Source organism: Vulpes vulpes, chromosome 14 (genome assembly GCF_048418805.1).
Source record: "Vulpes vulpes isolate BD-2025 chromosome 14, VulVul3, whole genome shotgun sequence".
Lineage (NCBI taxonomy): Eukaryota > Metazoa > Chordata > Mammalia > Carnivora > Canidae > Vulpes > Vulpes vulpes.
Genome location: NC_132793.1, coordinates 110,325,404 through 110,351,439, shown reverse-complemented (window position 1 = coordinate 110,351,439; position 26,036 = coordinate 110,325,404). Strand labels below are relative to the sequence as shown.

Sequence of the window (26,036 nt, the reverse complement as noted above, 5' to 3'; positions counted from 1 at the left end):
TGCCTTCAGCTCAGGGCGTGATCCCGGTGAGGGGATGGAGTCCCACATTCGGCTCCCTGCATGGAGACTGATTCTCTCTCTGCCTGTGTCTCTGCCTCTCTCTCTGTGTCTCATGAATAAATAAATAAAATCTTAAAAAAAAAAAAGTGGGATTGCTGGATCATATGGTATTTGTTTTTAATTTTTTTTTTAAAGATTATTTATTTATTTATTCATAGAGACACAGAGAGGCAGAGACACAGGCAGAGGGAGAAGCAGGCTCCATGCAGGGAGCCCGACGTGGGACTTGATCCCAGGTCTCCAGGATCATGCCCTGGGCCGCAGGCGGCGCTAAACCGCTGCGCCACTGGGGCTGCCCTGTTTTTAATTTTTTTTTTAAATTTTTATTTATTTATTTATTTATTTATTTATTTATTTATTTATTTATTTATTTATTTATTTATGATAGTCATACAGAGAGAGAGAGAGAGGCAGAGACACAGGCAGAGGGAGAAGCAGGCTCCATGCACCGGGAGCCTGATGTGGGATTCGATCCCGGGTCTCCAGGATCGCGCCCTGGGCCAAAGGCAGGCGCCAAACCGCTGCGCCACCCAGGGATCCCTGTTTTTAATTTTTTAAAAAAGATTATTTATTTAAGAGAGTGTGTGTGCATGAGTGGGGGGGAGGGGCAGACGGAAAGAGTCCCCAGGCCAACCCCCAGCTGAGCATAGAGCCTGACATGGGGCTGGAACTCAGAACCCATGAGATCATGACCTGAGCTGAAACCAGGAGCTAGATGCTCAACTAAGCCACCCAGGCGCTCCTGTTTTTAATATTGTGAGGAACCTCCATATTGTTTCCACAGTGGGTGTACCAACTTATCTTCCCACCAACAGTGCTTGGGGGTCCCCTTTCCTCCACATCCTCACCCACATGTGTTGGTTTTTGTCTCTTTGATGAGAGCCATCCTGATGGGGGTGAGATGATTCCTCATGGTAGTTTTAACTTGCATTTTCCTGACGATAAGGGATGTTGAGCGTCTTTTCACATACCTATTGGCTATCTGCATGTCTTCTTTGGAAAAATTTCTGTTGAGAGCTCTTTAATAATTTTTAAAGTCTTCTGTTTCTGTTTGGAACTCTTATCGCATGGATATATTGTCAGCATGATCTTCAGATTTTTTTTCTCACCTATGTTTCTCCTTTCCTTTCCCTGCCTCTTCTTTTCTTACATCCTCATTCTTTGCTGTTCCTGCTTTCCTGCCTTGGTTCTTCCACTCCCTCCCTGGTCCCTCTCCTTTCTCCTCCTTTCTTCCTGCCTGCTTCGCTCCTTCTCTCCTTCCTCTTCTTGTGGCAAGACTGTAGGGTGTCTTGTCTCTTTTTGTCCCCTTAGTGGTTGTGGACGGTGACTAAAGAGAGTGCCATCATTTTTAACTCTTTTGGAAATATTTTTGCATTTTCATAATGTTCCGTTAGAAGTCTAAAGAACTTAGATAATATGTTCTCATACTTCAACATTAAAAAGTATGATGTGAAAATCCCTTCCACTCCACTCCAAGATGTCTGATTCATCTTCCCAGGGGCAGCTGTGTAACCAGAGGTAGACTGAGCACACCTGAGTCGGAAGGAGTGTGACTGATTGACTACTATGGGAATGTATGTTGAGGGTTCTCTCATTCTCTGTATGATGTATTCCTCTGAGTTCCTAGTTTTCTTTTACTTGTTTCTCATGGCAGGTTTCTGAGTTTCCTTGCATGCCTGATTGCCCTCCTCAGCAAAGGCTCCTTGTTAAGAAGGAGATCCAGGAGCTGTGCACAGGTCTCAGGGGTGGGACACTTCATTGAGGGCTGGGCGATCTCAATAGGTGTCCCCCCTGGGTCCTGACAGGTGTCCTCTGGCTGGCTGCAGCTTAGACTTCACTGCTGGACTTTGATGGAAGCTTGTGGTATTGAGCACCCCTCCTCCATGGGTTGTGATTCCCCCAGGTACCCTGTCCCTAGTCTAAACTGCAGTCCTCCTGAGGCTGGGGCAGGGCTGTTACATGAACTTTAAGCCGGTTCTTCCCAGGTTTTGTAGCAGATGCCCCTGTTACATGCAGTGGATTATAATTATGCTTTATTTATTTATATTTTTATTTTTTAAGATTTTATTTATTCATGAGAGACACACAGAGAGAGGCAGAGACACAGGCAGAGGGAGAAGCAGGCTCCATGCAGGGAGCCTGACATGGGACTCGATCCTGGGACTCCAGGATCACACCCTGGGCTGAAGGCAGGCGTTAAACCGTTGAGCCATCCAGGGATTCCCCTATCATTATACTTTAAATATATTTTAGAAGGAAAATAGTGAAATATTTTACAGGTATATGAACAATACAACTTAATATGTTTTTTTTTTAATATGCTATTCCTTCTTTTTTTTTTTTTTTTTTTTATTTATTTATGATAGTCACAGAGAGAGAGAGAGAGAGAGGCAGAGACACAGGCAGAGGGAGAAGCAGGCCCCATGCACCGGGAGCCCGATGTGGGATTCGATCCCGGGTCTCCAGGATCACGCCCTGGGCCAAAGGCAGGCGCCAAACCGCTGCGCCACCCAGGGATCCCACAACTTAATATGTTTAATATCTTTCCCATTCACAAAAAATAAGATATTTAGAAAATTGAGATAAAATTCACATACTGTAAAATTCACCATTGAAACTATTCTAAGGTTTATATTTCAGTGGGGCTTTTTTGCTTTTTGTTTGTTTAGTATGTTCTTAGTGTTATGGAACCATCACTACTATCTAATTCTTGAATATGGGGGTGGGGGCCTGTACCCATTAGCAGTCAGTCCCTCCTTGATCCGTCTCATTCCCCAGCCCCTGGCAACCACTGTTGTACTTTATGTCTCTGTGGATGTGCCTGTTCTGGACATTTCAGAGAAACAGAATCCTACAGTACGTGGCCTTTTGTGATTGGCTTCTTTCACTTAGCCCTCAGGAATTCATTCCTTTTTATGGCTGAGGATTGCATTGTATGGGCAGAGCACATTTCTTTTCTCAGTTTATCACTTATTGGCCATTTGGGTTTTTTGCTTTCACGAGTAATGCTGCTATGAAGATTCTTGTACAAGTTTTTGTATGAACATGTGTTTTCAATTTTCTCTTGGGTAGATACCTAGGAGTGGAATTGCTGGGTCGTGGGAATCCTAGTTTAACTTTTTTTTTTTTTTTTTTTTAAGATTTATTTGAAAAGGAGCACAACTGGGGAGGAAGGTCAGAGGGAGAGGGAGAAGCAGACTCTCCAGAGAGCAGGGAGTGCAATGTGGGACTCCCAGGACTCTAAGATCATGACCTGAGGTGAAGCATATGCTTAACCAGCTGAGCCACCCAGATGCCCCTGGAGTTTCTGTTTAACTTTTTAAGGAGCTGCTGGACTGTTTTCTACAGCAGTTATACCAGCAGTGTACAATGAGTCTAAAGATTTGACATACTACATTGAGAATATATGGAGTAAAAACCACTAAGATACCAATTTATGTATCATCATAAGGTTAAGACTGGGGTTGTAGGGGAAAGAAGCAGCTCTGATGGGTAGGTCCAAGGCTGACATTGAGACCTGCCTCTGGCTCTAAGCTTTGCAGCCAAAACAAAACAAGAAACAGGTCAGTGGTGAAGTCCTTACTGTCATAGATGTATTTCTACAGAAACAAAACTTTTGCTGTGAATTCTATAAAATACTCTCTTTCATAAGAGAATTATTATGGAGTCATGGAGTGGCTGTTGCCCTCAGCCCCTATTTTAGAGCAAACTACTGGTTTCATTATTCTTCACATAGAGTTCTTTGATAAAAGAGTGGAGGTCTTATCATTCAGTGAAGGCAGGACCAAAATACATTCCAGGTAGGTGAGTGTGACGTGTTAGAGGACAAAGGAACATGGAGGGTTATGTGCAAATCTTACTTGTAAACTTGGGTTTTGCAGTTAAGTCTCTCTTCTGCCCCTGGAGGAGTGACTCAAGAGCCTGGTCCCTCTCCTGGCTTGGCTCTGGGGCATGTCCTGAGGCCTTAAAGCTGTCCCAGCATTGAGATCTCTGCATAGTAGTTCTCTGCTCAGTTAGATTCACAGAGTGAACCCAGCAGGCTGCAACTGAATATCCAAGCAAACAGGAGTGGGGCCTGGTGGACCTCAGGCAGGTGGTGCCCCAGGGAAATGAGCTTTGGGGATTGCTTAGCTCTAGTCTAGGGAGGACTTTCTCCTGCCATCTTCTGAAGTTCCAGTCCATCATTGTCCTTCCTCTTTTCCCTAACATACTATATCTATATTGTGAAATCTCTCTCTGGTCTAGAATATTAGCTCCACAAGAATAGGGAATGTGCTTTATTTGCTGCTCTTGTTTCCAAATGTTGGAGCAGGGCCTAGTGCTCAGTAAATAGCTTTGAATCTTGATTGCTTTTTTCTGGTTAACCTTTTCCTTTCTCCTGAGTGCAGTGCCCCTTCCTTTACATTGGAAACTCCTCTATTCCATGAGGCTCTGGAGGGGCTGCCCAGCCTTCCCAGCCATCTAATGTATCAGGTCATATTAAATGTATTCTGTGAAACCTGAGGACTTAATTATATAATTCTCAAGAGCTTATTACAAACAGCAGCGATATGATGCTTAGCTTTCCACACTGGCTCCCCTTGGAAAGCTACGGATAGCTCTCAGCTGCTAATTTCTCTTTTAACTCCCATATTTTCATTTTTCACTGTTTTAGTGTTTTCTTCTTACAGTGATCACATGCTATGTTTGTTACTGAAAGACATTTTGATGGGGGAAAATGTTGTTGATCAAGAGAACTGAAGCCCTTAGCCTCTCTCACCGCAGCAACAGCGTGCCTCTGAGGCAGCTTTGGTTCCTCCCGTGAGCGCCCCATGCAGACACTGCCAGCTCTTGGTACTCTTTTGCCTTTGTCCCCACGTATTTACACTGTTTTTTGTAATTCCTTTACTATCGTTTTAATTGGGGTTTCTGGAAGGGGTGTTGATAAATGTGACAAAGGAAGCTTCATGTTCTTTTTAAATATAAAAATTGTTTTAGAATTATCACTCTTCCCTTACTTTTTGCATCCTGTTCTTTTCTTCTGGGTTTATGTTCCTGCTACTGTGCCTCTTTTAGCATTTCTTTTGTGGAAGGGATATGTATATTAAACTCTCTTAGTCTTTATCTGAAAATATATTTGGCCTCACGTTTGAATGATAATTTTTTTTTTAAGATTTTTATTTATTTATTCACGATAGACATAGAGAGAGAGAGAGAGGCAGAGACACAGGCAGAGGGAGAAGCAGGCTCCATGCTGGGAGCCCCGACACAGGACTCGATCCCAGGACTCCGGGATCGTGCCCTAGGCCAAAGGCAGGCGCCAAACTACTGAGCCACCCAGGGATCCCCTTGAATGATAATTTGAATGGGAAATTATTTTCCCTTAACATATTAAAGAGCCTCCACCATCTACACCTCTCTGTTGCGGTTGAATAAGGGTCTGTGCTACTATTTCTCTTCTTGTGGTGAAGTCTGGCAGTTAGCTAATTCTTTTTTTTTTTTAATATATATATTTTTAAGATTTTATTTATTTATTCATGAGAGACACAGAGAGAGGCAGAGACACAGGCAGAGGGAGAAGCAGGCTCCATGCAGGGATCCCGACGTGGGACTTGATCCTGGGTCTCCAGGATCGGGCCAAAGGCAGCACTAAACCACTGAGCCACTCGGGCTGCCCAGTTAGCTAATTCTTTATGGGTTTTAAGATTTTCTTTCTTTTTTTTTTAAGATTTTATTTCTTTTTTCTTTTTTTTTTTATTTTTATTTATTTATGATAGTCACACACACAGAGAGAGAGAGAGGCAGACACAGGCAGAAGAAGAAGCAGGCTCCATGCACCGGGAGCCTAACATGGGATTCGATCCCAGGTCTCCAGGATCGCGCCCTGGGCCAAAGGCAGGCGCCAAACTGCTGCGCCACCCAGGGATCCCTATTTATTTTTTCATGAGACATACACACACACACACAGAGGCAGAGACATAGGCAGAGGGAGGGAGAAGCAGCCTCCATGCAGGAAGCCCGATGTGGGACTCAATCCTAGGACCCCCTGACCCAAAGGCAGATGCTCAACTGCTGAGCCACCCAGATGTCCCTAAGATTTTCTTTTTATCCTTCATGTTCTGTAGTTTCATTATGATATATCTAAATATTGATTTTTTAATTTATCTTGCTCAGAACATTGGGTACTCTTAATCTGAATACATGATTTCCTTTCATCTCTGGAAAAATTTCCATCATTGTCCCTTTGAAATTGCCTTTTCTCCATCCTCCTTAGTCTCTCCTAGAACTCCATTGAAATGTAAGCTCCTTGAGGGTAGAGTGTCATTCCTTTTTTTGGTGGCAACATACACATGACATAATATTTACTGTTTTAACTATTTTTGCGTGTGCAGTTCAGTGGTATTAAGTACATTCACACTGTTATGTGAGCATTACCACCATCCATCTGCAGAACTTTTTCATCTTCCCAGATTGAAACTCTGTCCTCATTAAACACTAACTCCGCATTCCTCCTCCCACTCTCTTGCAACCACCATTCTTTTTGTCTCTGTGAATTTGATTACTCTAGATACTTCATATAAGTGGAATCCTATAGTATTTGTCCTCTTATAACTGGCTTCTTTCACCTAACATAATGTTTTCAAGGTCCATCCATGTTGTAGCATAAAGGAATTTGTTACTTTTTAAGGCTGGATAATTTCTACTGTATGTATATACCACGTTTTGTCTGTCTATTCCTCTTTTGATGGATACTTGGGTTGCTTCCATCTTTTGGGTATTATGAATAATGCTGCTTAGGATTTGTTGGAATACAAACACCTGTTTGAGTCACTGCTTTAAATTCTTTTTTTTTTTTTTTTTTTTTTTTTAAGATTTTATTTACTTATTCATGAGAGAGGCAGAGAGAGAGGCAGAGACAGGCAGAGGGAGAAGCAGGGTCCATGCAGGGAGCTGATGTGGGATGCCATCCCAGGTCTCCAGGATCATACCCCCAGGCTGCAGACGGCACTAAACTGCTGTTAGTGCCCCCGGTGGGGGCTGCCCTCTGCTTTAAATTCTTTTGGATGGGTAGAATTTATTTTTTGGAGCATTTTTAGATTCACTGCAAAACTGAGGGGAAGGTACAGAGATTTCCTGTATATCCCCTGCCCTCCACCCTGCACCTCCCCTGCATAGCCTCCCCTGTGTCAACATTCTCCGCCAAAGTGGTACCTCTGTACAATTGATGAACCTGCACTGACATATCATTTTTTTAATTTTTATTTATTTATGATAGTCACAGAGAGAGAGAGAGAGAGAGGCAGAGACATAGGCAGAGGGAGAAGCAGGCTCCATGCACCGGGAGCCCGACGTGGGATTCGATCCCGGGTCTCCAGGATCGCGCCCTGGGCCAAAGGCAGGCAGGCGCTAAACCGCTGCGCCACCCAGGGATCCCTGCACTGACATATCATAATCACCAGAGTTCATAGTTTACATCGGGGTTCGCTCTTGATGTATGTTCCATGGTTTTGGACAAATGTATAATGACAGGCAGATATCCACCATTGTAGTGTCATACAAAGTACTTTCTTTGTGGTAAAAATCCTCTGTTTTGCCTGTTCATTCCTCTCTCCTTCTAGCAACTACTGATGTTTTTACTGTTTCTGTAGTTTCACCTTTTCCAGAATGTCCTATGGTTGGAATCATACAGTGTGTAGTCTTTTTTTTTTTTTTTTCAGTAAGTAGTAATATGCATGTAAGGTTCTTCCATGTCTTTTCATGGCTTGATAGTTGCTTTTTAGCATGAGTAACATTCCATTGTCTGGATGGTCCACAGTATATCTATTCATCTACTGAAGGATATCTTGGTTGTTTCCAAGTTTTGGCAATTACGAATAAAAGCTGGTATAAACATCTGTGTACTGATTTTTATGTGGATGTAAGTTTTTAAATCCTCTGGGTAAATACCAAGGAGTGAGATTGTTATTTCTTATGGTAAGAGAATAAGAAACCACAAAGTTATCTTCCAAAGTGGCCGAACCATTTTGCATTCCCACCAGCAGTAAATGAAAGTTCTCCTTGCTCCATACATATCCTCACTGGCATTTGATATTGTCATTATTCCCGATTATGGCCATTTGAATAGGTGTGGAGTTATATCTCATTTAAATTTGCATTTTCCTGGGACACCTGGGTGGCTCAGTGGTTTAGTGCCACCTTTGGCCCAGGGCGTGATCCTGGAGACTCGGGATTGAGTCCTGTGTTGGGCTCCCTGCATGGAGCCTGCTTCTCCCTCTGCCTGTATCTCTGCCTCTCTCTCTCTGTGTCTGTCATGAATAAATAAATAAAAAATCTAAAAAAAAATTTGCATTTTCCTAATGACCTGTGTGTGGCACATGTTTTCATATGCTTATTTGACACCTATATTTCTTTGGTGTCTGTTGAGATCTTTGGCCCATGTTTTAGTTGGGTGGTTTATTTTCTTACTGTTGAGTTTTAAGAGTTCTTTTTATATCTTGGTAACAGTCTTTTATCAGATAGGTCACTTGCAAATCTTTTCTCTTAGTCTGGTTTGTCTTCTCATTCTCTAGACATGGTGTTTGACAGAGGATGATTTTTTCTTAAAGATTTTATTTATTTATTCATGAGAAACACACACACACACACACACACACACACACACACACACAGGCAGAGACACAGGCAGAGGGAGAAGGAGGCTCCATGCAGGGAGCCCCATGGGACTCGATCCCAGGTCTCCAGGGCCATGCCCTGGGCTGAAGGCAGCACTAAGCCACTGAGCCATCCGGGCTGCCCCTGATTTTTGTTTTTTTTTTTTTTTTTGATGAAGTACAGCTTATCAATCATCTCTTTCATGGATTGTGCCTTTAGTGTTATATATAAAAGGTGACTGCCAAACTTAAGGTCATCTAGGTTTTCTCCTATGTTATCTTCTGGAAGTTTTATAGTTTTTTAACTTCACATTTAGGTCTATAACCCACTTTGAATTTATTTAAGGTGTCTAGATTCTTTTTCTTTAATTTTTCAATTTTTAAAAAGTATTTATTTGAGAGAAAGATGAGCATGAGCAGGGGGAGGGGCAGAGGGAGAAGCAGGCTCCCCAAGGAGCAGGGAGCCCTGTGCGGTACTTGATCTCAGGACTGTGGGATCATCACCTGAGCTGAAGTCAGACACTTAACTGACTGAGCCATCCAGGTGCCCCTCATTTTCTTTTCTTTTCTTTTTTCCCTCATTTTCTTTTAAAGATTTATGTGAGAGAACATGATCAGGGGGAGGGGGCAGAGGGAGAGGATGACAAGCAGACTCTCTGTGAAGCTTGGAGCCTGATGTGGGGCTTGAACCCAGGACCCTGAGATCATGACCTATGCAGAAATCAAAAATTGGATGCCCAACCAACTGAGCCACCCAGGCACCACTAGGTTCTTTTTTCTCCTTTCTTTCTCTCTTTTCTTTTCTTTTCTTTTCTTTTCTTTTCTTTTCTTTTCTTTTCTTTTCTTTTCTTTTCTTTTCTTTCTTTTTTCTTTTCTTTTCTTTTCTTTTCTTTTTTTTTCTTCTTTCTTTCTTTCTTTTTCTTTCTTTCTTTCCCTGTGGATGTCCTGTTGTTACAGCCCCATTTGTAGAAAAGGCTGTTTTTGCTTCATTGTATTTTCTTCACTCTTTTGTCAGATTTGTTGACTGCATTTATCATGGTCTATTTCTGGTACCTATTCTGTTTTGTTGAACATTTATCTATTATTTTGCCAGTATGACATTACCTTCGTTAGTGTACCTTCTTCATAGTTAAGCCTAGAAGTCCTATAGTGTCAGTTCTCTAAATTTGTTTTTTTCCTTCAATATTATGTTGGTTATTCTGAGTCTTTTGCTTCCCCATTATAAACTTTAGGATCAGTTTGTCAGTATCAACAAAATAACTGTGATTTTGAATGGTATTGCACTTAGCTTATAGATCAAGTTGGGAAGAACTGACATCTTGCCAATATTGAGTCATTTTATCCATGAATGTGAAATATCTTTCCATTTATTTAAGCTCTTCTTTGATTTTATTCATCAGAGTTATGTAGTTTCTTTTCTATATAGGTCTTGCACACATTTTGTTAGATTTATTCCTAAATGTTTAATTTTTTAATGATTTATTTATTTATTTAAGATAGACATACAGAGAGAGATGTGATGTGGGACTTGATCCCAGGACCCCGGGATCACAACCTGCGCCAAAGGCAGATGCTCTACCACTAAGCCACCCAGGCACCCCCACTCTATAAATTTAAAAAGAATAAACATGAATGTTAATCTTTTAATCCCTCTTAAATATTTTTCATCCCTTTATCAGCTGTATGCCTTGGTGATTTGTCCAGATTTATCTTCTAATAAGTATATATTTAGTTGTGGTTAGTCTGCTGTATTCAACTCAACTATTTTAATTTCATTGCCTGTTTTTCTTTTCCAAATCTGTAAGTTATGAGAAAAATAATTTCCTTTTCTTATTTCTGAAATACCTTCCATATTACCCTCTGCCTAGCTCCTTGGGTATCTCTCTCTGTCGGTGATGGGTTTGCATGCTGTGTAATCCCTCTCTATGATTCACCTCAGCAGGGAGGTCTTGCAGGCAGGCTCTGGTTGTGGTGTGTGTGCTTCCCCTGAGCAGTTTCCAGCTTGCTTTTGCAGGGTCCTACCAGCCTCATTCGTTCTAGATCCGTTTTTACATAAGTTTCTTGGCTCAGGCTTTGAGGCATCACAGGCTCTTGAGGCAGATTTCTCAAGAGTGATTGTCTCCCCAGTGTTCTCTGATTTCTCACATTCCCCTTAAGAGTGGTCTTTTATCTTTAATTTTGTTAAACTATACATAATATAAATTTTATCTTAATTTTTTTTAATGTATGGTTCAGTGGTGTTAAGTACATTCTCATTGTGCAGCTGTCCCCACATCCATCCCCAGAACTCCTCATCTAGTGAATCTGAAACTTATACCTATTAAACACTAACTCCCTATTTCCCCCTACCCCTCGCCTGAGGTTCCCACCATCGACCTTCTCTCTCCACAGATCTGTCTCCTCTAGGGACCTCATGTAAGTGGGATCCTATGGAATTTGTCCTTCTGTGACTTGGTCACTTCTCTGAGCACAATGTCCTCCAGGTTCATCCAGGTGGTGGCAGGTGGCAGAATGTCCTTCCTGTTTCAGGCTGAATAACATTCCATCGTGTGGTTGGACCACATTTTGCTTATCCATTCATTGGTTGATGGACACTTGGGTTCTTCTGTGTCTTAGCTGCTGTGAAGAGTGCTGTTGTGAACATGGGGAGGCAGGCATCTCTTTGAGACCCCGCTTTCAGTTCCTTTGGATACATATCCAGATGTGGAATTGTTGGGTCATATGGTGGTTTTTTTTTTTTTTTTTTAGAGATTTTATTTATTTATTCATGAGAGACACAGAGAGAGAGAGAGAGAGAGGCAGAGACAGGCAGAGGGAGAAGCAGGCTCCATGCAGGGAGCCTGATGTGGGACTCGATCCTGGGTCTCCAGGATCACACCCTGGGCTGCAGGCGGTGCTAAACCGCTGCGCCACCGGGGCTGCCCGCTATTGGCCATTTTAATGTTTCTGAAGAAATGTCTATTCTAATCCTTTGCTTATATGTGAATCGGATTTTGTTTCTTTGTTGTTGAATTTATGTCATTCTTTTTTGCAGCTTTAAAGTTAATAATTGGTTCAGATGTAACACATTGTCATTTCTTTTTATATCCAACTCAGATATGTACTTTATTGATTGAATTAGTATTAATAGAGGAGTGGTCTTGGCTTTATATTGGTTTCCAGGTTTTATGATAATTTATTATTGTTTAGATAAATAGTGATTGCTTATTTCAGCATGATTTTCAGAAATCATATTTTATACTACCAGTTTATTTTTTAGGCCTGTGGGAAGAAGGAAAAAAATAGAACTATTCTTCTTTGGCATCATGAAACTTGGGAATATAAATTGGTCCATGGAGCAATTGAAGAACACATTAAGAATATATTAGTGATACAGATTAGAGTAGATGCTAATTTAAATATTAATTGGAGAGCTCACAAAACAGAAAAACTCATGTGTTTTGGAGGGAAAAATGAGTTCAGGTGGTTTGAGTCTGATGTGGGACTCAATCCCGGGTCTCCAGGATCACGCTCTGGGCTGAAGGCGGCACTAAACCTCTGGGCCACCGGGGCTGCCCTTATATGGTAGTTCTATCTTTAATTTTGTGAGGGATTTTCATATTGTTTTCCACGGTGGCTGCACCATTTTGCACTTGTATTGACAGTGCACAGGGTTCCAATTTCTCCACATCCTCACCAACACTTGTTACTTCATGATATTTTTGAGAGTAGCCATCCTACTGGGTGTGATGTAGGATCTCACTGTGGTTTTGATCTTAAAGTGATGTGTTGGTTTTTTGCCTAGCAGCTGAATCTTGTTTCAGTTATTTTATAAACTGGGCTTCTTGGACTCTGTCCCATATATGTATCTACCTGGAATTTGGGCACGGTTTATTTATTTATTTATTTTTTAAAGGATTTTATTTATTTATTCATGAGAGACATACAGAGAGAGGCAGAGACACGGGCAAGGCAGAGGGAAAAGCAGGCTCCATGCAGGGAGCCCAACGCGGGACCTGATCCCAGGACTCCAGGATCACGCCCTGAGCCAAAGGCAGACGCCAAACTGCTGAGCCACCCAGGGATCCCTTGGGCATGGTTTCTATGCAGCATTTGGGGCTTTTCTTCAATGGCTCTCTTCTGTTTTACTTTTTTTTTTTTTTTTTTTTTTAAGATTTGTATTTATTTAAAAGAGGGTGGAGGAGAGGGAGAGGGCAAAGCAGACTCCTTGCTGAGTGGAGAGCCTGATGGACGTGAGCCTTGATCCCAGGACCCTGGGATCATGACCTGAGCCAAAGGCAGATCCTGCACCCACTGAGCCACCTAGGTGCCCCGAAGTTTTACTTCTTTTTTTTTTTTTTTTTTTTAATTTATTTATGATAGTCATACAGAGAGAGAGAGAGAGGCAGAGACACAGGCAGAGGGAGAAGCAGGCTCCATGCACCGGGAGCCCGATGTGGGATTCGATCCTGGGTCTCCAGGATCGCGCCCTGGGCCAAAGGCAGGCGCCAAACCGCTGCGCCACCCAGGGATCCCCCGAAGTTTTACTTCTTATACAGCTGTTCCTGTTGCCTCAAACTCTCCTTAGGCACAAAACTGAAAGCCGGCACGCTTTCCTGGCACTTTCTTCCAGGAGCTGACTCCCATTGATTTTCTTCCTGCTTTCAGTCTCTCTTCGTGTCTTCAAGTAATTGTTTTTTATATTTTTACCCAGTTAATGTGACTTGAGTTGTAATAATTTACATTAAAAAAAATACCATGTGAGTAAAAGTGCATGCTATCCCACAAGTTCCATGTCAGGAGGCTACTGGGTGCGCAGGACACTTCCTGGAGCTCGGGCTGCTTCATGTGCTCCTTTTTCCCCCGTGACTCTCCAGTGAAGTCTATGTTCCTTATTGCTGCACCTCAGATTTCTCCACCTTGGCACTGTTGGCATTTTGGCCAGATAGTTTTCCGATATGGAGGCGGTCCTGTGGATCAAAGGGTATTTAACAAGCTTCTTGACCCTCCCCAGTAGAGGTCAGTAACAGCTCCCTAGTGGTAGCAATCACACAGTGTTTCCAGACCATGCTAAGTGTCCCTGGGAAATAGAGGCTTCCACAGTTGAGAACTGCTGCTGTGCACGTGTGGACCTCTCTGCTCTGTGCTCTCAGCTTCTCGCTGGTGTCCCATGAACTGGTGCTGCCTTCTTGGGTGGGGGGCTCTCACTGGTAGCTGACATAATGCCGTCTTGGTGAATGTCTTCCTAGCTGGAATGGGTGCCTACCTGTCCCTGATTACTAGCTGTCCTTTGGGTTTCAGTGCCATCATTGGTGTCCCCAAGAGAGGACTATAGCTGTACAGTAAGGACCCCAATCATCACACGTAACCTAAGGGGTCTTCCTAAAATTGCCCCCTGCTGCCCTTGGGCCTTAAGTGGCCAGTGTGGCCAAAGGCAAGTAGTGCATGTTATGGCTCAGTGGTGTTGACCTTGCTAGTTAATCTTCAGGAGATAGTTGAAGAGAATTTACCATTCCTGCAATGCTTCTTGTCATAAGCAGTTAGTTTGGGCCTGGGCAAGGACAGGGTAGAAGACAGAGATTAAATGACTAGTCAGAGTGTAAACCAGAACTGACTCATTTTTTAACTGCCCCCACCATTAATCTGGAGCTAATGGTGTGGCAGGGACTGGGAGATCTGGTTTTCGGTTGTGCTGATTAGTAACCTTGGGCATGTGGCTGAACCTCTGCCTGGAGTCCTCAGCTGTGCCCAGGGGAACTTTGTTTTTGAGCTTTTCCCTCTGTCCTTTTACAAAGGCCTTTGTGTTAGCTGCCCCAGGCACATGTACTAGTGGTGATCTCCCCATTTCAGCAGTGGTTGAGCCAACTAATCATGTGTCCACGGCCACATTCATTGCTAGTTGGTGGTGGTGGTGGTGCGACTTGGGGGCCTGACTTTTGTGTTCTCCTCCTTAAAAATTATCCTTGTTCCTTTCCTTTCAGTTTTATCATTTTGTGATTCTGTCTCATTTTTGAAGTATTAGAACTGCCTTCTATGACCTAAATGATTATGTAAATATCATAAATTGCCTCGAAACAAATAACCACACAAAGCTGAAGAGGTATTGGCATACTTAAGTTAGGTTTTAAATATTATGTTTCTTTTTATTTTTGTTTTTCTAATACTGTAGTGTTCTAAGAACAGAAGCATCTGGGCTGAATGGAATTTAGCATCAAAAAAATCCTCTTTCTGTTCAGAAAGTTGTAGAGTGCATAAAGATGAAGCAGGCACCAGAAATCCTTGGCAATACAAACGGAAAGACTCAGAACTGTGAAGTGAATCGTGAATGTTCTGTATTCCTCAGCAAAGCCCACCTCTCTACCAGTCTGCAGGAGGGGGTCATGCAAAAATTTAATGGCCACGATGCCCTTCCCTTTATTCCATCTGAGAAGCTGAAAGATCTAACTTCCCGTGTATTTAATGGAGAACCTGGTGCTCATGATGCCAAATTACGTTTTGAGTCACAGGAAGGGAAAGGACTTGGGACACCGCCTAACACCACCCCTATCAAAAATGGCTCTCCGGAGATTAAGCTGAAGATCACCAAAACATACATGAATGGGAAACCTCTCTTTGAATCTTCAATCTGTGGTGACGGTGCTGCTGCTGTATCCCAGTCAGAAGAAAACGGACAAAAAGCAGAAAATAAAGCAAGAAGGAGCAGGAAGAGAAGCATAAAATACGATTCCTTCCTGGAGCAGGGTCTTGTCGAAGCAGCACTGGTGTCCAAGATCTCAAGTCCCTCAGATAAAAAGGTATCTGTGAAGAGTTGTGGCCAGGGGAGGATCGTGAGGGGGGCCTCTGCGTGTGGGGTCGGGGGGAGGGGAGGAGAGGCTGCCATGCATCTGCTCTCCAGTTCTCCCCGTCTGCCCGTGGCCTGGGCCCCTGCATCAGGATACCCTGACATTGCCCACTTTTGGCCTCTCAGCAGCTGTTGAGCCAGTGGTGAGGCCTGGAGAGGTTAACTAAGTGATCAAGATGAAAGTGGCTCAAGAGGTAAAACCAGTTTCTAAACTCAGGTCTGGCCAGTTCCAGAGCCCTTGATCTTTAGACTGTACTCTTTTTCACGGATCTTCTCTCCAGAGACATAATTTAGCCTAATGATAGAGGTGTGTGGGGATCTAGCATCGGGCTTCTTAAATTTATGCCATGTGAGGAATAGGGAACAAAGCTGTGTTATGCAGGAGTACTCCTGTCCTTCCACATGGTCCACTGTCCACTTAGCTTGTCTCCTCTACCAGGGGTCCAGCAGATGGTCTGCCTCCTTGAGGACCAGGGTTGTGTTCTTATACCTTCACTTTCTGGGTTCTCAGCGCAGAGCCCAGCATTCCGAACACATCTGAGCAAGTGTTCACTCATCAAGCACTGGGTGGAAACCCCCAACCTATAGTGAAGGAATGTAGTGGTTTATGTCACTGTATCTTAACATGGCACTCAGGATGGCCCACTACTTAATTTAAGTCAACAAAACAGTCAGGGAACTCTGGCCTTGGCTGAAGGAACTAGGGGGGTGCCAGGGGCTGGCAGTCTATACAGTCTGTATGAACAGAATTTGGAAGGTGCCTGGTGCCTGTTGGTCTTTACCTGAAACTCCAGGTTCACTTGCAGGGGTGGGCAAAGGGAACCTGAAACCGGTTTGGGTTGGAATATTTAGTTTAAAATTACAGTTGAGGAATTTTATTTACAACTTTCACAGATAAGAGGGGAAATGGCCACAGTTTCCTTGAAGTCATTAAAATAATGAAAGTTTTTAAGGGTTTGAAAAGAGTGTTTTAAGTGCTCAGGAGCTGTTTAGCTTTTGCTAATGTAACTCCTACGGTGAACTTTTTAAAGATCAAAGATCGATTTAGTGAGCTGGGCTGATACAGTGGGTTTTGAAATGCCCATGATTGTAGGGGACCTCACTCTTTCATAAGGGAAGAGGCTGGTGCAAGTTCTTTCCTGCTCTGCTACTTGATTTTGTAAAGACTTGGGTAAAATGCCTGAATTTTGACTCTCCATCTTCAGTATGGAGGTGATACTACTCATCTTTATGGGGCTGTCGTGTGGCTTAGATGACAAAAAATGTAAAACTGGGATACCGTGGAGTAATCAGAGAGCTGGCTTTTTTTGAGGTACTCTACCTATTATTACACCAAGCATATCCCGCAAAGAAGAATACTTCTGATAGAATAAATAAAACTATTCTGTAATGCAGTGTGTAATGTGGCAGCTCTAGGCCAGCCCTTACCACCACGCACACTAATCCTTTTAACAACCAGTGAGATTTCAAACCTGCTGTCCTTGGTTTACAGATGAATAAACTGAAGCCCAAACCAATTAAGCTTTTTGCCCAAGTATGTAGAGCTCTTAAGAGAAAGCTGGGGAATTCACACCCAAGAGGGGGCTATGCTGACACTGCTTGTCCCACTGGAGGGCAGAACTGAGAGGGGTGTGTGGTGATAGTGGCCCTGGTCAGGTCTTCAGACTCCTAAAGTGACTTGTGTTCTCAGGTGGAGAAACAAGCTTACAGCCCCAGGACTCAGATCAACAAATGAGGCTGAGACCTGTGGCCACGCCTTCCTGATGTCCTTGTCACTCTGGGCCCTTTCCTGCGAGTGATGCATGTGCTCCAGAGAAATGACAGATACATGGCTGGGGAGTGGGAGGGTCAGAATATGGATTTGATCTATGAAAATTCTTTTTGTACTAAGTGAATAAAGCACCATTAAAGACCATCTACCAGGCCAAGGAAATCAATTTATGTAGGTTCATAATGTTGATTACCTACTGTGTGTGCCAGGCACTGTGCTAATTCTTTAGCTAGAGCAAGGGACAATTCTGTTTTTTTTTCGTTTTTTTTTTTTTTACGATTTTACTTATTAATAATACCTTGTACCTTGAGCAAGGGACAATTTTGATGAAGTGATAGCAGGGGAAGCATGTTCCTTTTTTTTTTTTTTTTAAGATTTTATTTATTTGAGAGAGAGTATGAGTGGCAGGAAGGGGCAGAGGGAGCCCATGTCAGCGTGGATCCCAGGACCCCCTGGAGATCATGACCTGAGCTGAAGTCAGTTGCTTATTAATCAGCCTGAGCCACCCATGTGCCCCCAGTATGCTCCTCCTTTAGGGGTGTGTGTGTGTGTGTGTTTTAAACCTATAGTCTGATTAATCTGTGGATAGAAGGCTGGGTTTAGAAGTACTTATTGGATGTGTTAGTATGTCTTTTGTTCATTTTCAGATTGCAGCTAAGAAAGAGTCCTGTCCAAATACTGGCAGAGATAAAGACCACCTGTTGAAATATAATGTCGGTGATTTGGTGTGGTCCAAAGTGTCCGGTTACCCTTGGTGGCCATGCATGGTTTCTGCTGATCCACTCCTTCACAACTATACCAAACTTAAAGGTATTGTGTTTATGGATTATTTTTCCATCTTTCCCTTTCTGCACTTACTCTTTCTAATGTGCAAACTTTTTTTTTTTTTTTTTTTACTTTTCCATAGCCCTACGATGGTTCTTTCTTTTTTTTTTCTATTTAAAAAAATTGTGCTAAAATACACATAAACTCTACCATCTAGACCTTTTTTTCCCCCCATCTTGACCATTTTTAAAGGCACAGCTCAGTCGTATTAAACATTTTCACATTGTTGTATGGTCATCACCACCATCCATCCCAGGACTCACTCATCTTGTGAATCTGAACCTCGGTGCCCATTCCTGCCCCTCCCAACCCTTGGCACCCACCGTTCTATTGTCTGTCTACTTTTTGTAGTTTTGGTTTGCAATTTCCTAAGGATTAGTGATGCTGAGTGTCTTGTCTTGTGCTATTGGCCATTTTTTTTTTAAAGATTTTATTTATTTATTCATGAGAGACACAGAGAGAGAGAGAGAGAGAGAGAGAGAGAGAGAGAGGCAGAGACAGGCAGAGAGAGAAGCAGGCTCCATGCAGGAAGCCTGATGTGGGACTCGATCCTGGGTCTCCAGGATCACACCCTGGACTGCAGGCGGTGCTAAACTGCTGCGCCACCGGGGCTGCCCGCTATTGGCCATTTTAATGTTTCTGAAGAAATGTCTATTCTAATCCTTTGCTTATATGTGAATCGGATTTTGTTTCTTTGTTGTTGAATTTATGTCATTCTTTTTTGCAGCTTTAAAGTTAATAATTGGTTCAGATGTAACACATTGTCATTTCTTTTTATATCCAACTCAGATATGTACTTTATTGATTGAATTAGTATTAATAGAGGAGTGGTCTTGGCTTTATATTGGTTTCCAGGTTTTATGATAATTTATTATTGTTTAGATAAATAGTGATTGCTTATTTCAGCATGATTTTCAGAAATCATATTTTATACTACCAGTTTATTTTTTAGGCCTGTGGGAAGAAGGAAAAAAATAGAACTATTCTTCTTTGGCATCATGAAACTTGGGAATATAAATTGGTCCATGGAGCAATTGAAGAACACATTAAGAATATATTAGTGATACAGATTAGAGTAGATGCTAATTTAAATATTAATTGGAGAGCTCACAAAACAGAAAAACTCATGTGTTTTGGAGGGAAAAATGAGTTCAGGTGGTTTGAAATTCTTGTAGAAAGTTCTTCCAGAGTAGAGTTTTTTTTATTTTTTTTTATTTTTATTTTTTTTTTTTCTTTTTCAGAGTAGAGTTTGAATTCAGTTTGAGGAAGGTGATAGATGGTGAGCACAGTGTTGGAGCTGAGCCAAGGTAGTGCCCAACTGATCTTTGCACCCTTGAAAGGTGTGGTGACTAGAGCTGTGGGCTGGGCCAGGTGGCCTTCCCAACCCCCTAGTACTGCTGATCAGTCAGCCTTATATGGCATCTTAGGGGTATGTGAGTACATGTCCCCTCCTGTTCTTTGACTAGAGGCCTGAGCTCTCACAGGAGCAGCATTGCTGCTCTCACTATAGGTTGGGGTGCTATTGGCTTGCTGTGTGTGTGAAGCAGATGGCTGCTGGGGATGGGGTACAGGGGAGCCTCTCTGGTAAACAGCCTTGAGAGGAGATGGGTTCAGGATGAAGGGGACTATGCTTGAGTCCTGCGTGCCTCTGTCTGAGTCCTGCCCACCTTCCTGCCCCCAGGGGTGGTTAGACTCTGCCTCAAGGCTCAGGAAAGTATATTTGCTTACTATGTGTGGTGGCCAGAGAAGACCCTTTGGGGTGGCTTTAGCTCTTACTTCATGGAGGACCTTTGGCATCCTCAGCTTGATGGAATTGGGGAGTCCCTTCCATGAGGCTTAGGGACCCCAGGATGTACCCCAGAGGATTCTAGACTTGGTCAAGTATGAAAAAAACTATCAGTTGAGACAGAGGCTGGGCAAGCACACTGATGTGCCTGAGTGCTGCTGGTTCCTTCCCAGCTCCTCTAAAACCATGCCGCAAAGCAAAGTGGGAGTCAGTGTGGGCATTATGAGTCTCATGCCACTGGTCTGCCTAACCTATCACAAGCAATTCCTTTTTTTTTTTTTTTAAATTTTTATTTATTTATCATAGTCACACAGAGAGAGAGAGGCAGAGAGAGACACAGGCAGAGGGAGAAGCAGGCTCCATGCACCGGGAGCCCGACATGGGATTCAATCCCGGATCTCCAGGATCGCGCCCTGGGCCAAAGGCAGGCGTTAAACCGCTGCGCCACCCAGGGATCCCGCAATTCCTTTTTTTTTTTTTTTTTTTAAATTATTATTTATGATAGTCACAGAGAGAGAGAGAGGCAGAGACACAGGCAGAGGGAGAAGCAGGCTCCATGCACCAGGAGTCCGATGTGGGATTCGATCCCGGGTCTCCAGGATCGCGCCCTGGGCCAAAGGCAGGCGCTAAACCGCTGCGCCACCCAGGGATCCCCCGCAATTCCTTTTTAATGTCTGAGGGTTCCACTTCGTATGAGGCCCTCTCCCTCTGCCTATGTCTCTGCCTCTCTCTCTCTCTCTCTCTCTCTCTCTCTCTCTGTCTCATGAATAAATAAATAAAATCTTTTAAAAAAAATAAAACCAGATATTTTATTGTATCTATCCCATTCCCTTCCCCCAGACACCTCTGGGACTCTTTTCTGAAAACATTCCGGTTTGGCCAGTTATTTCCCTGCAGGGTAGGTAGTGTTGGGTCATTTACTTTAAATAAATTTGTACCCATTCTTAGTGCCTTTATGTTGCCAGATGTGCCCTGGCTTTCATAGCAGTGCCATCTTGTCGTTTGTTTGCTCTGTGAAATATTTTTGTATTATTGCTTGTTCGTTTTTTATTTAAACACCGCCCCCCCCCCCCCAAACAAACAAAAAAAAACCTTCCCAAGCGCATGGTTCAAAGTAGAACAATGCAACGGACATCCATGTACCCTCAGCTATATTTGCAAACTTTAAATGTTTTGGTGACCTGCTCCATCTCTTTCTGAATGTGGACACTCTCCTCTTGGCCAACCCATGTGAATGTAGGCTGTAGGTGTCATGGTGCCTCACCCCTAGATGTCCCAGCAGGGATTTTTTAAGAACAAGGACTGCTTTCCACACAACTGAGCACCCAGCCACATGTAGGGAGCATTGTATCAGTGACTGTGTCCCATCATCGTGGCTCTTGCTTAGATTTCCCCAGTAATCTTCAATATTTTCTCTGTGCCTGTTTTTTCTTCACTCTGGATTGAAAAGGATGCTTGCATTGCATTTAGCTGTCCTGTCTGTTTAGACTTCTGCAGTGTACAACAGCACTTCCTGCCCCAGCCTGTTCTCAACTGCTCTAGTCTCTTGTGATCATATTCAGGTTCACAAGACGATCCAGGAGTACCTGTTGGTGTTCTTGAGGGAAGGGGCTTGAGCTTAGCCCTTCCCTCAATACCTGCCTTCTTGCAATATGTTTCTCTAGGAATTATTTGGGGACACAGGGAAGGCAGCACTCATAATCACAAGCACATCAACTTCAGAAGACTGGTAATGTGCATTTGAAAAGTAGTCCAAAAGGAAGGGAGCCAGGGTGAATTCTCTAACTGATAGGATAGTCACATGACCTTTGAAAAGAGAAGGAGTCAGAAGAAACAGAATGGGGAGCGGGTGGTGGTAGTGACAGAAGGATGCTCCCGTCAGTTGAATTTCATCAGGAGCTCTTGGGGTCAGCTATCCCACTTCCCAGGAGGTGGTGGCCAATGGAAAATATAGGACTTTTTTGTCATTAGCGAGTGATCTGTGGCTGTGGTTGGAGATTAGTTTCCCCTGCTAGTCTTACTTCATGGTGTCAGCACTCATGACCCATGGCTCTATAAAATGGTAACTGTTGATTTTTGTCTTGCTTTCTGTGCTTAATTAACTGGTATTTTTCTGTGAAAATGAGCTGCTTCTTAAAAATTTTGTTACGTAGTATAGTCCTTACTCTTTTTTTTTTTTTTTTTCATTTGAGAGTGAGAGAGAGTATACAAGCAGGAGAAGGGGCAGAGGAAGAGGGAGAAGCAGGCTCCCCACCAAGTTGGGAGCATGATGTGGGGCTCAATCTCAGGACCCTGAGACCATGACCCGAGCCAAAGGCAGACATCCAACCATCTGAGCCACCCAGGCTTTCTGTCCTTACTCTTCTAAAAAAATTTTTTTTTAAAGATTTTACTTATTTATTCATGAGAGACACAGAGAGAGGCAGAAACACAGGCAGAGGGAGAAGCAGGCTCTCTGCTGGGAGCCTGATGTGGGACTCTACCCCAGGACTCCAGGATCATAACGTGAGTCAAAGGCAGACACTCAACCACTGAACTACCCAGACACCTTAACATTAAAAAAAAAAAAAATTAAATTCACTTTAATTAGCATATAGTGTTTTATTAGTTTCAGAGGTAGAATTTAGTGATTCATCAGTTGCATATAGCACCCAGTGCTCATTCCGTCATATGCCTTTCTCAGTGGCCATCACCCAGTCCCCAACTCCTTATTCTTACTCATTTTACATTTTTTAAAAAATATTTATTTATTGGGCAGCCCCGGTGGCTCAGCGGTTTAGCACCGCCTTCAGCCCAGGGCGTGATCCTGGAGACCCAGGATCTAGTCCCATGTCAGGCTCCCTGCATGGAGCCTGCTTCTCCCTCTGCCTGTGTCTCTGCCTCTCTCTCTCTCTCTCTCTGTGTGTGTGTGTCCCTCATGAGTAAATAAATAAAATCTTTTAAAAAAATTATTTATTTATTTATGATAGACACACACACACACACACACACACACACAGAGAGAGAGAGAGAGAGAGAGAGAGAGAGAGAGGCAGAGACAGAGACACAGGCAGAGGGAGAAGCAGGCTCCATGCCGGGTGCCCAACACAGGACTCGATCCCGGGACTCCAGGATCACGCCCTGGGCCAAAGGCAGGTGCCAAACCGCTGAGCCACCCAGGGATCCCCCTCATTTTACATTTTTTAAAAAAGATTTTATTTATTTATTCATGAGAAACACAGAGAGAGAGAGGGGCAGAGACACAGGCAGAGGGAGAAGCAGGCTCCATGCAGGGAGCCTGACATGGGACTGGATCCCAGGTCTCCAGGATCACGCCCTGGGCTGAAGGTGGCGCTAAACCACTGAGCCTCCCGGGCTGCCCTCATTTTACATTTTGATGCTCAAATTGTCCCAAATTTAACCAGCAAGAGTCTCATGAGGTCCCTTGAGCAGTGTCCCTTTGACCTCTCATTCGGACTTTGAGCACTTCTTACATGTGGCCCAACAAGATGTTCCTTGCTCATTTTATACTTTGTTTGCCCTAGTCATGGAATCAATCCGTTTTCTTGGGAAAAAACTTGGATCTTTTTTAGAAGACAGTGGTGTGTAGAAGCCCAGATCTGGGCCCAGTTGTGTTCATTGCTATGGGAGTCAGAGGATTCACCAGGGATGTGTAAAGTAGGACTCCAGGCAGTCCTGAGACTTGGCTCCAAGCCTATAGTGGGTGGGAGTGACATGGTAAAGGGTGGGTGTGCTTTGGGGGTTTAGGTGTCTGTGTTGGGCCCAGGGACCTGAAGAAGGGGTGGCTTCTGGCACAGAGCTGGTTGAACATGGGGGTCTTGTGAAGTGGGCATTTTCTTTTCCTGTGAGGTACAACTGCCTCACCCTGACCCCTACCCAGATTTTCTCTCCTTCTTGTTTTTTTTTTTGTGTGTGTGTGTGTGTGTGTGTGTGTGTGTGTACTTCTTTTGTTTTTTGTTTTTTTTTTTAACTTATCATGCTTGGATTTATAGATGTGCTTGAGTTTGGATCTTAGTAATGTACTTAGACTTTAAAAATTGAAGTATAATCTACATGCAGAAAAGAATACACCTCCATAGGCTGCAGCTCAATCCAGACTCTTTTGAAAGTTCAAATTTCCTTTGAAAAGCTAAGTTAATGAAAGCTTTAGTAGCATTTTTGTGATATATAGTAAGCATAACTTGTCTTGCTTGCTATTTACAAGGGCATCCAGATGGATGAGCAGCTTTGAGATCTGACTCTATAAGTTGGAAACAGAAATAAATGTATGTCTTAGATATGGTACTGTGAAGAAAACTGAATTCTCTTGCATCTGGGAGCTTCACTATCTTCTTGTACACCTTTATCTCACTAGTCTTCTCATCAGATAACTGGGGAAATTTTTGTTCCTTTTTCTGTTATGGAAGGGAACCCTCATTGCCTTATTTCTAAATTCCGACATTTTCTAAAAATATTACAGGTCATCTGGCTTTCTTATATCTTGGGTTATTTGATAGTATAATCTTCTCACTGATTTTATTCCTTTTTTGCTTCTCTCAGTTACTAAGTGAGGTTGTGTTAAAATCACCCACTGTGATAATGAATGTGCCTATTGTGGGAATCCCTGGGTGGCTCCACGGTTTAGCACCTGCCTTTGGCCCAGGGCATGATCCTGGGATCCTGGGATTGAGTCCCGCATCGGGCTCCCTGCCTGGAGCCTGCTTCTCTCTCTGCCCCCCCCCCCCCCCACACCTGTGTCTCTGATGAATAAATAAATCTTAAAAAAAATAAACGTGCCTTTTTTTGCCATACCGCGTTTCTGCTTTACCTATTTTGGTGCTCTAGTGCCCCCCAGGGGCTAAACCAGGAAATTCAAGCATGATGATACTTGTCCTGTATTTCCTTAGAACTTTGTGAGGTCATGTCCTTGGGATTTTTGTCCCTGTGCTCTAATCTTGCTTCTGTAGACACTTGTCTGCATTTTTTTTTTTTTTATGGCTTCTCTTCCACCCTGGAGCTTTGTCTGTATGTGGGGTCCATTCTGCATGCATGGGTGACTGCTATTAAAGGATTCTGTAGAATCTGTAGAGAGACTGGCTCAGTCTGGCTCAGAGGCTCAGAGGCCACCTTAAGTCTGCTGGGCCATGATGGGGAGGAAAGGATTGCAATGAAAAATTAGGTATTTGGGCTATTATTGGTGGAGGAAAGGTTTTCTTAGAAGGGATTGTAAGAACCAACCATGATTGATGAACATCAGAAATCACAGAAGAAATAATTACTAATAAATGGTGGGATAGCTGGTTAATTATGTGGTAAAATAAAACTGTGAGATTTTCACCTCTCACTTGAACCAAAGCTAGCTATTTATTTATTTATTTATTTATTTATTTATTTATTTATTTTAAAAGGATTATTTGTTTATTCATGTGAGGCACACAGAGAGAGGCAGAGACATAGGCAGAGGGAGAAGCAGGCACCCTGAGGGGAGTCCAATGTGGGACTTAATCCGAGGACCCTGGGATCATGCCCTGAGCTAAAGGCAGACGCTCAACCACTGAACCACCCAAGTGCCTGCCCCTTCTCTGCTTTTCTTCCACCTGACTTGTAAGGAGCATTTTTCTGTGTAATTAACTATTTATAAAAAATAATGTAAGTTCATATAGTGCATCTCATCTTAAGCACTATAACAGATTTTCTTCATTACGCGAATGCTGTGGTGTCTTTTGTAGTCCTTTTCATGACCAAGGAAAGTTCTTTCCAAGTATTAAAGTAATGCAAGAAGTCCCAAAGCCCTTAATGTATTTTTGAATTCCAATTTGAATTGTAAAACCAAATCAGCATATGCATTTATAAACAGACCAAATTCTACTGAAAGGTTAACAGTGAAAAATAGTTCAATCTTCTCCTTCGAGCTAATTATTTTTAACTCTTCCAACATTTGCTTCTAGTTTTTTTTTTTAATCTTTTTTTATTTTTTTTTAATTTTTTATTTTATTTATTTATGATAGGCACACAGTGAGAGAGAGAGGCAGAGACACAGGCAGAGGGAGAAGCAGGCTCCATGCACCAGGAGCCTGACGTGGGACTCGATCCCGAGTCTCCAGGATCGCGCCCTGGGCCAAAGGCAGGCGCCAAACCGCTGTGCCACCCAGGGATCCCTGCTTC

At 43.1% G+C, this 26,036-nt stretch overlaps 1 protein-coding gene across 1 annotated transcript in view; it reads left to right on the top strand.

Annotated features, from left to right (window-relative positions):
• Positions 1–14,842: 14,842 nt before the first annotated feature.
• The window catches only part of NSD2 (nuclear receptor binding SET domain protein 2), a 64,259-nt gene continuing 53,065 nt past the window's right edge, over positions 14,843–26,036 (top strand). The window contains 3 exon segments of the mRNA XM_025998838.2: positions 14,843–14,883; positions 14,886–15,463; positions 17,929–18,091. Of these exon segments, the coding sequence (XP_025854623.1) occupies positions 14,868–14,883; positions 14,886–15,463; positions 17,929–18,091 (757 nt within the window). The 5' untranslated portion in view covers positions 14,843–14,867.